Genomic DNA, 15,494 nt, shown 5'->3' on the forward strand with positions numbered 1-15,494 from the left:
TTAATAGAGCCCCAGAGTCACCCTACAATGATGAAGCCGTGGGATAGCCCCCCAATAATGATGCCTCAGGACACCCCGGATACGGCGACACTTTAAGAAGACCGACCGACGCATTTAACGCCCTTGACCAAGAGGAGATCAGCCAAGCTATGGGATAACCCCGCAATGATAATGCCTTAGGACATCTCACCTTCGATCGAGTTGACAATTTAACTTCTGTCGCCCGAACTAGAATACAGTTCGGCCTCCAAAGTAGAGGGCAAGTGATGGAGAAAATATTAAATACTTGACCTCAGACAAGACCGACCTCTCCATGACCTTGGCATAAAGGTCTACCCGAGGTGAACGACTTCGCCCCTTGCCGAGGAGCCGACCAACCAAGGAACCAATCAACCGAGAAGAACAATTAGCATGTATCGACAAGGACTGATAGTTCTAATAACTGACAACTCTATCAGCCTACAGTCATGGCGACATTACAGTCTGCGCCCGACCAGCGCTGCATGCCATCCATGCGGACTGGCGTTTGCATCGTAGCCGTACTACTAGTCGTTACCTAGCCATTGGTGCATGCCATGTCAGCCCGGGTAATGACAAAATATGCTCCTCTATATAAAGCGGCAGCCCAGAGGACCTCAGGTACGTAACAAAAATGCAAGAACACACATGCAATATTATTTACAGAGAACCACCATCTACTGAAGTTTTCTTCCTCCCATATTGTTGACTCTCTATTCCGACTTAGACATCGGAGGGTTCCCGCTAGAAATTGTCCGGCAAACGGTCTTCTTGCATGCTACCTTCGGAGGAGCTCGACTACGGAAGCCTCGGCCAACCTGCTCAGCTCGATTTCAGTCGACCTCAGGGTTGTCCAAGCTGCGCTTCGATGTCGGTCCGGATCCAACATAGTAACAATTATGATCCTAAGAAACAAATTACTGTTTATAGATTTTGCTAATTTTCTCTCTTTGTAAAGATTCTAGGAGCCTTGCATACATTAAATCCACTCTCCAACCCCCAAATCTCCTATTGCATATTGTCCTCTTATTCATGCTCGACAAATGTGGAATAATACTACAGGGCCAAGCTTGGTACTAAAAAATACGTTCATGCCAAGTAATGAAGGTATCACAAGCATGGTGTATGTTAGCTCTACCCTCCAGCCCCCAGCGTCATGTTGCATGGTCCTCCTTTGCATGCATAGGTGATATAGAGTAACGATGGGGGGCCGAGTACGGTAAAAAAAACACACACAAAAAAAAGACTCATAACTAGGGTGCCATATGACAATAGGAAATTTGTGCCTTCTAGATGTCAGCACCATGCATGACGGGCTGGTGCAAGGAACCAATTCCCTTACGACGCCTGGCTCCGAAGCTTTTCCTAGTTTCAGATTTGGGTCCTAGCGTATATTCTTCTACGAACTGTACAAAATTTAGAGCTGAGAGAGGAGGGGGAGGAGGTGCACTTAGTTTATGCGGACGGTCGCATCTGATCATTATAAATGCAAATAGAATGGAAACACCCGGGCCACGTGGTCAAGATACCGGACGGCCGGCAAGCTCCAACTCCCATCGCCCATTGGACGAGCCCAATCACCAATTCCCTCCACCCCGATCCCCCATCTCATCGATCAACCGAAGAAATCCCCCATCTATTATTCCGTTACCGGCGTCGCCGCCGCAGCAAAATCGAGTTATCAGAAGTAAAGAAATCAGGCGAATTCCTTCCTTGGATCAATCAATTAACTCCCATCAAGGGGTCGGAGTAGAGAGATCTGAGCGAGCGGCCACCGGAGGACCGCGGTAGAGGTGGAGAGATGGTGCCGGACGCCGGCGCGGAGGACGAGGAGAAGTGGCTGGCCGAGGGCATCGCCGGCCTCCAGCACAACGCCTTCTACATGCACCGCTCTCTGGTCGGCCCCCAAACCCCCCAAACCCTAATTCCGAGAATGCTCTTTTTATATATATATATATATATGTATATAGTGTTGATCCCCTCCTTCTTAGGACTCCAATAACCTGAGGGATGCTCTCAAGTTCTCCGCCCAGATGCTCTCGGAGCTGCGGACTTCCCGGCTCTCCCCGCACAAATACTACGAGCTTTGTATGCGATCCATTCTTTTTCCCTTTTCATGATGATGATGATGCGCAGCTGTTTATAATTTTTCTTCATCTTTTGAAATGCGATGGGATTGGGAAGACATGCGGGCTTTTGATGAGTTGCGGAAGCTGGAGATGTTCTTCAGGGAGGAGACCAAGCGTGGCAGCTTCTCCGTGATCGATCTGTACGAGCTCGTGCAGCATGCGGGGAACATCTTGCCCAGGCTGTAAGACATGTGACTTACCCTATCTCTTTGTGCTAAGTTCTGAATTGATGATCGACTTAGATGCCAGTTTGATGGACTTGCCCTTTAGATATGCAGTTGCATGTGTTGCTTAGGAAGACTTGTAACGAATCCGTAGTTGCATTGGTGTTTTCTTGAGGAGTGCCCATCTGTAAAAAGACTTTTTAGTATAGTTGATCTTGGAAGTAAGCATTTTAATCCAGGATGGTCCTGGAACAAACTGTTGATCGAATTGCTGATGTTTAGCATGAAGGTTGGGCGAAAATAGTTAGAAATAAACTTTCATAGGTGAACAAACTCTTTAAAATATAAAAAAATAAGAGGTGAATTGAATATGTAAGAAAGAAGTTTAATTTTGGTCAACCAGAATCAAATTGAATGATTTAAGGGCAAAAGGCATCAAAATTGGCATTTTCTAAGAATCAAAAGTTGAACTGTAAATGGGTGCAAAAGATGCTCTAGAGAAGGTAATGATTCTTGTTTATTTGGACTTTAATTGGAGTGCAAGTATGTCAGCTACATTAGCTTAAATGGAAAAAGACTGCCCGTCAAAGTTAATTATCTTAGAAATTTCAATCATTTTTTTGAACAATGATTTGGGATTTAAACCAAATTTAAAAGTTTCCACCTCAGCATTTTCCCCCCATAACTAGGTCATGGAGAATGATTGAAACCTCCATCTCTATGCTACTTACTGACCTGAATAAAGTTCAAGAAATCTGGTTTCAAGAATGTTGCATCGAGTCTGATGGATAAAACTTTGAATGATTATGTCGAATTCTAATAGATCATTGACCCATGGATGGCAGTTGATGGGCCATTAAATACTGCCAATGCTGTAGTGAAGTTTTTGACATGGATGGGAATGTGCGATTAGTGGATCCTAGTAAATCTTTGAAGAATTTGGTCCTAAAATGGTGATCGGTTTCGCTAATTCTATGCAATGTGAGGCAAGTACTGAAATAATCTCAATAATCATGTCACATCATTGAGCCAAATAAAGTTAAATGTGCAGACTTGCATGTAATGAGCAAGATCAGGCATAAAGATTGCATCTAAATAAAATGTTACAAATTCTTTGTTGTTAAAGGGATGGAATGAGATATAGGCAGTGCATGGGACATATAATTTCTATGCTGTATTGACAGAATGTTACTTCTTCTAACACTAATGAAGAATCAGTATACCTTAATAATTATAGAAGCTCAATTGTTATGCCATTTTTTGTCTCACTGTTGATTTATGAGCTTGTTTATAATGCTTCAGTTAAACTTTTTTTTTCCTTTTCAAGTATTACATCTGATATATTTCTGAGTTACATATATGATGATGTCATATTTTTTCCATTTCTTCAAATTTTAGTATGGATGTTTAATATTATTCAAGCATTAGATCCTTGATTGTTAATTGAACTTTTCTTGTTCAAAATTAGGGTACTCAAAGTCATGAGGGAATTTTCGTTTATGAGTTTTTCTTGGTTGTAAAGCATTTGATTCGATTAGTTGGTAGTAGTTGTTCTGTGTTATTTTATTTTATGGATCTTGTCTTCTGTCCTCTTTTTCATTCGAGGCCATTTTAATATAGTCCACTTTGATTTATTTTGTTTTCTTTACTTTGTATCCGAGTAATTTAACCTTTCCTTGCATCCATCAAATCAAAGGATGTAATAAACTTTCACAGAATCGTCTTATTCATGTATATGAAGTTCAGATTGTTGATTTATCAGGTATCTCCTCTGCACAGTAGGATCTGTATACATCAAATCAAAGGAGGCACCTGCCAAGGATGTTCTTAAAGACCTTGTAGAAATGTGCCGTGGCATTCAGCATCCTGTTCGTGGACTTTTCTTAAGAAGTTACCTCTCTCAAATCAGCAGGGACAAGTTGCCTGATATTGGTTCTGAGTATGAAGGGTAAGAAGGATTTGTGATAAATAATATATTTTTTAGCAAAAATACACTGATGTGTTTCTTTTCTAGCTTCGGAGTCTTTCATTCATGCGAGTTGTCTATTCAAGGAGCATCTCATGTTTTACCAGAAAAGAAGGAGCATTTCATGTGATATAAATGACAGGCCGTGTTTGTTATCATATCATCTATTTTTGCACTACTTGGAGCAAAAATGGGAGTTGTTGTTGAGACGAGTCTGTTTTGATTTGTGAAGCCTAGAAATTTTTTGCTGTCTAAATTGATTGCTGAGTGAACCTTTTATGTTAAATTAGCAAAACATTCTACAAGCCTACCTGCATTGGGTACTGTTTAATTGCTTCCTACTGATCCACAGGAGTCATTTTGTGTCATTGAAATGTTATTAAGGCAATTCTTTCATTCGTATGAGGAACAGCTAACCAGATCACAATGCAATAGGGATCTTCTACTGCACATGTTTATTTTATTTATTTACTTTTTTGGTTTTATCTCTTTCATTTGCATTGCCATCTCTCAGGGATGCTGACACCGTTGTGGATGCTGTTGAGTTCGTACTTCAAAACTTCACGGAGATGAATAAACTCTGGGTCCGGATGCAACATCAGGTTGGTTGCAATGGTAGTTAGATATCACACACTGTTCTGTTTGTGCATGTATAGTTGGTGCCCAAGTACATGCATATTATAGACTCGGCATGCTTCTGTACCATAACCATAGTTGTGGTTATGCAGGTATTTTAGTGATTTTGAATTATTTATACTGTTAGGTGATCCTGAGTTGAGACTAGGAATTGGGCTTTCTGGTCTGCAGGGGCCTATTCGGGAAAAAGAGAAGCGGGAAAAAGAAAGGAGTGAACTTCGTGATCTTGTAATATCATAATCTTGGAACTGATTAACTCCCATCAATCAAGCTAAATTCTTCACCTTTTCTAATGTTTTTACCTCTGCTTATTTTTGTTTCTAGGTCGGCAAAAACCTTCATGTTCTCAGCCAGTTAGAGGGTGTTGATCTTGATATGTACAAAGAAACCGTTCTTCCCAGAATATTGGAACAGGTCAGAGTACTCTTAACTGTGAAGAATTTTTAGACTAATATCATGGCTTAGCGCATTTTCTGATACTTTTTCTGGTGAGAGTGTTGGTTCGACAGGTTGTCAATTGTAAAGATGATATTGCCCAGCATTACTTGATGGATTGTATAATCCAAGTTTTTCCAGATGAGTACCACTTGCAGACTCTTGAAACATTATTAAGTGCATTCCCCCAGCTTCAGGTACTTAACAAAACCTGGCAAACATCCTCTACTTGAGTTGGTCATGCACGCGCACATATATTCCATCTGTTATCTGGTCAATTGTATTTTTGAGCATCCATATATGGTGATTATTTATACTTTTACATCTGAAATAACTTTATTCAGTCTAAGGTTTTTCCAAACATCAGATGTCATATTAGTAAGAAAGATTTGAAGTTCTGGCAGGATGTTGGCTAGATATCTCATGATTGAGACATTTTGAATTTCAGATAATACTGGTAAAAACCTAATAACCATTAAATATTAACAAAAAAGCTGGAATAATTAGTTATATCTATTAGATGGCATTGTTCAGTTCTGCTTTCATGCAGTTGGGTAGATGTATGTGGAAACAATAAGGGGCCTCTATTATGATCTATTTTTTTTCTTAGGATGATGATTCTAAGGAACTTTATAGATCTGTTATTTAAACAATTGATTATGATATGGTGGTTCAAAATTGGACTCCCCAATCATTATAAAATTTTGGGTTTCATTTTTTTAAACGTGTATAAGGTGAGCCTGGGATACTTCAGCTTGACGCCTTGACCCTTAATGAACTACCTATCTGTGGCATGAGTTTTGGGGAATGATAGACGTCTGAGAGCACTGAGATTGGAGCATGCTAGTTCACCATGATGATCAGATATACCACACTATTTCTTCATGGTTCTATGATGTTTAGGAGAAATAATTATTTCCTCCATTCCTTTTTTTTTTGGCATATCCACCCTAGATGAAATAATTTTTAAAGGGATGGAAGTTCGATCAGTGCTAATCTATATTGAGTTGATGTTGAATTCAAACTTCGACAATTACTCCTGAAATCTTGGTTTTTACTGGCTATCTATTTGTCTAGTAGTTTATGAGCATAGCTGTAAGGTACTCGAAGACACTAATGCAAGATGGTAATATGGAAATTGAGTTTTTACTGTAGAGGAAACTACTGCTTCAAGTAACCTTTGTGGTTTGCATGCTAGCAGTGTGAAGGGGGGGTTTTGAATTTCCTGAGCAGGCGATGCCTGAAACATTTTGATGACTCATGGATTGTTGAGAGGAAGCATCCATTACATGCATAGACATTTATGCATACATACAAATATCACCTCCAGAGAGTATATAATAAAGTTTTGCAACAGTAATTTGGGGGGCGATAGAGACTTAGTAATACTATTTTGGCAACTAAAAAAAGAAGGATCTTTGTTGGAAAGGTAACGACTACATTATGAACTAGATGCATGAAATTGCTGATCTCCCAAATTGCAATTGCACGAATGGATTATTTGCTCTTCTAGATCAGCAGCTGATGCTTATCCTAATTGATTTCTCCTCTTCTGTCTTATGGTAGATCTAGTAATAATTGATGCAGCAAGAAAAAGTGCAAATGCTAGATAGAAACCATGGAACAAAACTCAGTAAAATAAAGTCCAAAAGATAAATCTCGGTTTAAAATTAATTAGGAGATTGGGGGAGATAGTTGAAGACATCTCTAACAGAGTTTCATGTAATGGATAATGTGGATGTTCTTAGAAGCATCATGTAACTGCTAGAGTTCTCTCAATGTAATTTTAAATTTTAATTTATAATATTATAATTACAATATTAATACTGTTGATTAGGCAATAAAAAGGATTTTTACATAGATGAGCATAAGGACATGGATTAATGGAGAATAAAGTGAACGGAGAATATTGAAATCGTGCAGATGGAGGTGTGGAAGGGGTGAATGGTAGGAAACATTCTTTATGGTTTTGAAAATAATGACTTGTTTCAATGATTCGATGGTCTAATCTTTTTCAGTAATTAAAGGCAAAACATTCTTTCAAATGCCCAAATTGGGTGGGTCAAAGGTTGTTTATTATGAATTTATGACCAGTCATTCCTTTTCTTTGAAATAGGAAGGCAATCAGTCCTCATCTTTGATTGGTTTTGTACAATGTCAGTTTACATGGGAAACAAAAAGATTGCAGTTGATGAAGAAAATGTGAGAGTGCTTTAGTTGACTGATTGATACTTGCTTTCTAAACAAAGAAACTAAAAAGGAATAAGAAAGAATGGCATCACAGTCAACCAAGTCATTGAAGCATAGAACACCATTTTTGCTTCCCTTCCATGTCCATCCAAATAAAGCTTGAAGAGGATTTAAAGGTATATATGGGGTAAAAATCCTTTTATAACCCTCAAATAAGTTGGTGATGCAGATTGAGTTATAACGCAAAATTACCGTATATGCTTCATCATGGAGAATTTCGTTTGCCTAAAGGTTGATAGAGTAATGATACCTGCAAATGCCCCACCTGAAATCAGCTAAGCTTGTGTCTTTAACTTTGAACCTCCCAAGCGACCAAAAAGCTGATACCCTCTTCGGTGATCATTCTCAATTGCTTCTCACATTCCATAACAGCCACCATGAGCACTAACAGCTTCTACGGCTCTGACTTGAACATTCATTCTATCTTCCAGGCATTCTCTTAACTCTTGAACATGACATGGAGACAAATCAGTTTTGCTTTCTTAAAGTTATTTCTATCTTTTCTATTGCACCAATTCACAGATTACCTCTGTCAAGCCGTATAAAGATCTTTGTTGGTGTTGATAACTACCTAGGACAACAAAAATTTATAACTTAATGGGATCTTCTCACCACCAGACAACATGCATTGCTTGAGTGAAGTGCTTAACCATTGTATTCTATATCCTTATAGTACTTGGACTTCTTCACCTTTACTTCCATGAACACCATTCTTTCTTGGCAAGATTCAGTTCCCCGTATATGATGCTTCCTCATCTTTAGAACCATCTCATACCTTGAAACCTCCGCCTTATCATCACCCCATCCCTATTCATGCACTATTTATCCATCGTCCACGTTTACCTTGAGACTCTATAGCAAAGGAGAGATAAATGGGTGGGTGATTAAACATGCCTGGGAGGGGGCATAAATCTTAGTCTATTGACAAGTGGCACCTAGTCACCTCGGTCTGATGTTGCTTTTGCCTAAAATAGCATAATATTATCTAAAAATTGCCCATTTTTTTGGTCTTTTCATTTCCTTTTAAATGGAACATTTACATATTAAGTGGAGAATATGGACTCCTTTTCTGCCCTTCTGTTATTATTTGCTGGGTAGATTGCTAAGTGGTGATAGTGATTTACTCTTCAATTCTATTATTAATTTGCTCTTCATTTCTCTTGTTAATTATCTACACAGAAACTTGTCAATGCGATATATCGAAGTTTCTTAGGTTTCAATTTTCATTGTTTGTGCAGCCAACAGTTGACATCAAAACAGTACTATCTCAGCTTATGGATAGGTTGTCAAATTATGCTGCCTCAAGTGCAGAAGTGAGTTTTCAACATGCTTGTACCCTGACCTAAGATTTGCAAAATCCTTTCTCATATATGAAAGCTGCAGGTATTACCAGAGTTCTTGCAAGTTGAAGCTTTTGCCAAATTGAGCAGTGCCATTGGAAAGGTATTTTGTATATGCATTTTATAGAAGTTATTATACTAAATCTTTCTGCCTGTGTCAGTGTTTACACAATGTATAACTTGTAATGAATATATGCTGTCTTTTTGTATCTTTTAATTCAAGTATTGCTGCATAAGTAAGGTGTCCCAGTGTGTAAAAATTGTATATTATGTTGTTCTTCTGCCTGTTCAAGTTGCCCACTTCTGCTGCTGCACTTCTATAGTTTATCATCTTCTGCTCACCCTTCAGATAGTCCCTTAGGATAGTACTTGATTTCTTGGTTTGCGTAATACTTTCCATTCTATTTGCTTATTTACCCTGAAAAGATATCATCACTGCAGGACCTCTTTTGTGTTTGTAGATATGTTATTGTGTAATTTATAATCTCATGTGTAGCAGTTTTATGTTGCTGATCAAGTGTCAACCTGTCAATCATAACCAAGCTTTGAAATCTTAATATTTGTGATGGGTAAAGGAAGTAAACTTATATAAAATTTTGTAATCATCATATGGCTCTCAGTAATGGAAGGTTGGGGATGCATGTTTTTATAAAAGTCTGCATTGTTTAGATGGTTTCTTTCTGATTTCATGCTTTGGATAAATATTTTCTATACAGTTTTTCTTGCTTCACTTTCGTGAGTGAGAGTGTGCATTTTTCTCATATAACTATGCATTTCCACACCATAATTATCTTTCTTAGATCCCCTATAATATTCGTAGTTATTTATTTCATGGTGTATTAAATGTTATCTTGATAAGTTGTCAAGGTCTGATCCATTTTTCCTTTAAATTTTGATATTTTAAAATTAGTTTTTTTTTTGTGGTGTTATTTGACAGGTGATTGAAGCACAGGTTGACATGCCTATAGTTGGAGCAATAACTCTATATGTGTCCCTTCTGACGTTTACTCTTCGTGTACATCCTGATCGGCTTGATTATGTGGATCAAGTACTGGTATGTGCTCTTCATTTTAAGCTGTATGTTGAACTATGATATGCAGGTCCGACCAAGGTAAAAGAATGTTATATTGTAAGAGGATGATTTATGCTGATGATATGTTTGAATTGTTTCTTACCTAAAATATATAATGTGCAAGCTTACCTTACAAAACGTCCCATTTATATTTGTGAAATAATATGATAAACATCTATATGACCGCTCTTAAGGTCATGCCTATAACACACACAAAGATGATGTTATATTCACTGGTTTAGTTGTGTTTTATTTTGGTGCATAATCTCATACATTGGCTCTATGTGAATAAAGATGCTGACTAATATGTGCCATTCTATATTCCAACAGGGAGCATGTGTTAAGAAACTTTCAGGCAAAGCAAAGCTTGAGGATAGCAAAGCAACTAAGCAAATTGTCGCACTTCTGAGTGCTCCACTGGAGAAGTATAATGATATTGTTACTGCATTGAAGCTTTCTAACTATCCCCGTGTCATGGATCACTTAGATAATGGGACAAACAAAGTCATGGCTGTGGTGATTATCCAAAGCATCATGAAAAACAGTACCTGCATATCAACTGCTGATAAAGTACGTCTTTGTTTCTCATGTTTGTAATGTTCATATAGGGGGAATTTTTAGTTATAACATAAGATTGGCCTTTTCTTCTCATGTCTTTTTTTTTTTAAAGGTGGAAGCTCTATTTGAATTAATAAAAGGGCTTATAAAGGATATGGATGGAACCCCAGATGATGAGGTGAGCATTGAAATATCCATATTGATTAGATGATCTGGTTTACACTTTCTGTTTTCAAGAAAAAAATTCTTGCACTGCCAAGAAGCTCAAACACCTTTCCACCTGATACCTTCCTCTTTTATCCTTCCTTCACAAGGATTTAGTTGTTGGTGTCATGTTATCTGGTTGATGGCATGCTTTACAATTATTTTTTCTTTTTCTATAGCTTGATGAAGAGGATTTTAAAGAGGAGCAGAACTCTGTTGCTCGACTCATTCACATGCTGTATAACGATGATCCTGAGGAGATGTTGAAGGTAGCTGACATTATTGCTCATGTGCACATCTTTATTCTCATTTGCATATATGCATATTGTCAATGCTTGAATTGATAATGAGAACTTCCAATGAATTTCCACCTTTAAGTTTATAGCTGTTTACATGTTTTGTGCCTTTTTTGGTTCTTACTGTTTTGTAGAGTGAGCTAGGAGAAATGAGGTTCTAGACTAAATAACAGATGCTTTGTTTATGATTACTCCTTGTGGGCCATTTCTGCCAAAATTAAAATCCAGGGATTTTTGAATTAAAGATGACTAGGTCTACATATTGTGTACCTTTTCTTAAATCTGGATGAGGTCTTGGTAGTGCAGTTGGCCCAAACAAGAATCAAACTTAAAATAAAATATTTATAAAAACATGAGATGGTCAGATCAAATTGAACTGCAAAATCTGGTAAGATTTATATAGGTTCTTAGAGATAGTAAAATATTTTACTATTTGTATTTATTTTGTTTACAATTGTATTTATTTTGTTTACAATAAAGAGTGACCAGATTGTATAATGTTCCAGCCTTACTCATACTTATCTAGTTGACTTGAAACTTTGATTTTCATTTCAGTTTGCTGATAAATTATGACAATAGCATGAAGATAATTGACAATCAAAAGATTTAGATGCTATAGCTACTACATTTCTGGTCAACATGAATCTTAAGTTAGAATCCTATTGATGTGATTGGGAACTCAATCTCTATTAGTGCAAAATCAATGACATGCCTTACAAATTGGGTTTTGCATCATTCATCATGATCTACTATTATATTCTAAAAACAAGTAGTTATATATTTAAGAATTCTTGTATCCATGCATCAAGTGGATCCAACTACTGTAGACAATGTTACAATGATAAATTATATTTAGGCCAAATAAATCGAGAATTCAAGCTGTTGATCATATTTAAGCAATTTATTGTGCTTTTAAAGGTATGCATTTTATGACTTTGATGCATTAGTAAGTAATGCTGAGAAAAAATTTGATTTTTGATATCTATGGATTCTGAGCTTTCAATCCTACGAGTATGGGTCTAGCTTAACATATCATTAAAACATTTAATAGAATATTTAGAACAGTTCAGTTCAAGGTTTAAAGTACCAGTAATAGTTCTCACCCCCATCTGATAGCTTAGTCAGTAAAGTACCAGGATGGACTGGAAACAACCAGAATGAAGGGGAAAAAATAAAAAAAAATCATGTCCCAGGATTCTAGGCTGTTCAACTGTCAGGATGCAACTGTCCTGGTCCGCTCAGCTAGTATCAATTGCGATTAGTTGGGATGCCCTGGTTCATGAGTTAACTGGTGTCCGGGAGCATCCTGGTACCATTCTCTTGTCAAAACAGTAATGGTATTAGCGGGATGCACTAAAACATGAATCCCTGTTAAATTAAAATCATACCAAGTCAGAACCAATCTTGGCTTGGAGTGCAAGTGTTGCTATGCTGAAATGTAGATCAAAATCCTCGATTTTATGCTGTGTATGGATAGAAGTTCCTTTGTGTACTGGAAGATTTTTCTCAACTTTTTATGGTCGTGTGCCCATACCTTGCTGGGAGAATATGCTCAATTCAATATCTAGCAGCTCTTCCTTATTCTTATAATTCTTTGGATGCATCCCAATTTTTCAGACATTAGATATGCTACATAAAACATTTAAATGAAGGGTCCATTTGAACTACATTGCAAGTATGCTAATCATGCTATGCTCAGTTCTGAATAGTAAGCATGAAAAGTCTTGAATCTTTATCAAGATGGTGCTTTTTCCCCCATTATCCATGTCCTAAATTTATGAGTAACAGATATACTACCTGGTAAACTTTCAAATTGATGTAGGAAGCGTTCTCCAAATGTCAAGATCTAGAAGTTTATTTGCATTGAAAAAGAATTGGATAAATGATGCATAAAGCTATCTGTGCTCCATCCATTCTGTTCATATGCCTTTTTTCTGATTACTTTTCTAATTATCTTACTAATTTTTGTGCATTAAGATTCGAAATTAATTAAATATCACTATGTTGAAATTTCAGGTAGAATGAAATATGTTTATTTTCTTGCTAACTGTCACCAATTTATGTTGCCCAAGTAACTTAACACTTAATTGTATTGTGCTTTTGAGGGGGAAGATCGGACCACATTATAGTACAATGTTGATTATGACCATCATGTATTGGTTTTTCAGATCATATGTACTGTGAGGAAGCATATTCTTCTTGGAGGTCCCAAGCGCCTGCCTTTTACTGTACCTCCCCTTGTCTTTTCTTCTCTAAAGGTTTGTCTATGTCAAATTCTAAATTTGCATCTAAACCTTTACTCTCTGCTTACATATGCATAGATAGATATGATTAAGCATTACCATGCTATTTATGGGTAAATCTATTTTACTAAGTGTGTGTGTGTATCAGAGTTGTTCGATATGAAATTTTTGATGTGTAACCTATCTCGATATCCACTATCTAGTATTCGGGTAATATGTAGTATACTATGATAGCACCCAATTTTTTCAATTCGGCAGTTCGATATATGATTTATCATTCATGGACGTTGATAAGATCCTTCCATTTAGCAGCACCTTAGGATGGCATAGCCTTAACGTTAATGGCGAGGTTCAAACGAGGAAAGGCTTACGGTGGATACCTAGGCACCCAGAGACGAGGAAGGGCGTAGCAAGCGACGAAATGCTTCGGGGAGTTGAAAATAAGCATAGATCCAGAGATAAAAAGGGAACATAATCCCACTTTAGTTCTTTACCATAACCATACATATATTTTTTACCCATTTCCTTCACGAGTACGTTCGCCTACTCCGCCAAATACGGATACGCCTCCATGAGCTTTGGCAATGTTATTGATCAATTCCATGATGAGTACTGTTTTACCCACTCCAGGCCGACATTCTCGCTTCCGCTTCGTCCACACCTGCTTGTGCCTCTGAAATAGATCTTCTAGGTAAGCGGATTCAAGCGCTTTTTTTAGGGGTTTGGTGGTCCCGCTTCTTTATAAAAAATCGAAGGGCCTTATTGATGACGGATTTGAGGGACTTGGAACTGGGTCTGAGGGAACCAACGGACTTTCCTTCGGGAAAGCCCACGCTGACCGGCTTTCAAAAGTCAGGCAGGGAGCCAGAATCGGTTTTGAAAGAAGACACAATCTATTAATTTGATCTATTTCAGATAGCCTACTATATCATAGTGTCATCCACTAGTATTTATAATACCTCGGGAGCTAATGAAACAAGATGAATTGGAATTATCATGTGTTCATGTGAAGCTTCATGAGTGGCTAGTGATTAAGCAACACTTACTCCTTTAATGTCTTATTACCTTTTTATATCAATAACGAGCATGTCAGGCATACATAAAGATCATCTAGTGACGATCTATAATTAATCATTAAGAAAAGCTTACCTCAATTTTGCAACTGCATAGGTTGATCATACAAAGGAGAAAAAAAGGCAAAAGTTGATCAAGCATTTATTTATAGGAAGAAACCAGTTGACCAACTAAAATTCCAGGTCATAAAGGCAATTAATAGATGTTCAAAATTACTTCATATATAGTTCATTTAATATTGTATTGTTTTCAAGTACCACAGAGGCTTTGCTGATGTTCTTAGGATATCAGTGACGCTCTGGCAATTAGTTACAACTTTGGATGAGGCAGGTTTGCTTCTTTAGCAATTTGCAGCCCTTCCGGATTAGTCACGCATCAGATTTGGCAGATGGTTATACCTCTTTTGATTTTCTCAAAGTTATCGCCAATATCAGCTATTGAGTTTGCTCCAAGATTGTTTTGCAATTTTGCATAACCAAGTTTGAGATTAACAGATTTAATCCATTCTGTATATTTGTTAGATTTGTTAATAAGAAACCCTGTTGAGTAAACCAGGTTGCTGGTATGTGCTTTAGTGAATTCAGTTGGTACCTAGATAGCGCCAATCAAAAATTGATATGTAGGAAAACTATATGCCAAACCCGAACATGGAAGGCTTCATCATTTTTTTTTCATAGGAACGATTGATATTTCATGATAGCGGATTTACAATATTCCATGATTATACTATGAGCCGAGACTTTAGCTTGTAGCAATCCACAAGTTCAGCAGCTTCTGTGTTTGCTTTCCATTACTGCTTTTACTTAAATTATGTGCACTTATAATTTTATATTCTGATCTGCAGTTGGTACGACGTTTACAAGGTCAGGATGGAGATGTCATTGGAGAAGAGGTCCCTGCAACACCAAAGAAAATATTTCAAATTTTACATCAGGTGCTTATGAATAAATTCTGCATTCCATCTCGAGTTTTATGTCAGCCATTAATGACTGCAGTAGCTTATTTGAAATGAATATAACTAGTTTGTTGATCTTAATGTGGTGCCCTTTTGCATGACTTATTTCACATGAGTGATCCAGCGGAAACAATATGCTTGAATTTCAAGTTTG

General features: G+C 37.3%; 1 protein-coding gene across 2 annotated transcripts in view; it reads left to right on the forward strand.

Moving 5' to 3' along the window:
* The first annotated feature begins 1,526 nt into the window (after positions 1–1,526).
* LOC103720101 (vacuolar protein sorting-associated protein 35B) overlaps positions 1,527–15,494 on the forward strand; it is a 16,256-nt gene continuing 2,288 nt past the window's right edge. The window contains exons 1-16 of one of the 2 annotated variants that reach the window (XM_039134522.1): positions 1,527–1,915; positions 2,010–2,106; positions 2,203–2,329; positions 4,074–4,259; positions 4,792–4,879; positions 5,085–5,141; positions 5,238–5,327; positions 5,423–5,545; positions 8,837–8,911; positions 8,982–9,041; positions 9,876–9,992; positions 10,341–10,580; positions 10,681–10,746; positions 10,952–11,041; positions 13,237–13,326; positions 15,230–15,319. In XM_039134522.1, coding sequence (XP_038990450.1) covers positions 1,820–1,915; positions 2,010–2,106; positions 2,203–2,329; positions 4,074–4,259; positions 4,792–4,879; positions 5,085–5,141; positions 5,238–5,327; positions 5,423–5,545; positions 8,837–8,911; positions 8,982–9,041; positions 9,876–9,992; positions 10,341–10,580; positions 10,681–10,746; positions 10,952–11,041; positions 13,237–13,326; positions 15,230–15,319 — 1,692 coding nt within the window. In that variant the 5' untranslated portion in view covers positions 1,527–1,819. Of the gene's footprint in view, positions 1,916–2,009; positions 2,107–2,202; positions 2,330–4,073; positions 4,260–4,791; positions 4,880–5,040; positions 5,142–5,237; positions 5,328–5,422; positions 5,546–8,836; positions 8,912–8,981; positions 9,042–9,875; positions 9,993–10,340; positions 10,581–10,680; positions 10,747–10,951; positions 11,042–13,236; positions 13,327–15,229; positions 15,320–15,494 lie in introns of those variants that run through there. The other variant, XM_039134523.1, reaches the window with a different exon arrangement.

This window comes from Phoenix dactylifera, chromosome 16 (genome assembly GCF_009389715.1).
Source record: "Phoenix dactylifera cultivar Barhee BC4 chromosome 16, palm_55x_up_171113_PBpolish2nd_filt_p, whole genome shotgun sequence".
Classification (NCBI taxonomy): domain Eukaryota; kingdom Viridiplantae; phylum Streptophyta; class Magnoliopsida; order Arecales; family Arecaceae; genus Phoenix; species Phoenix dactylifera.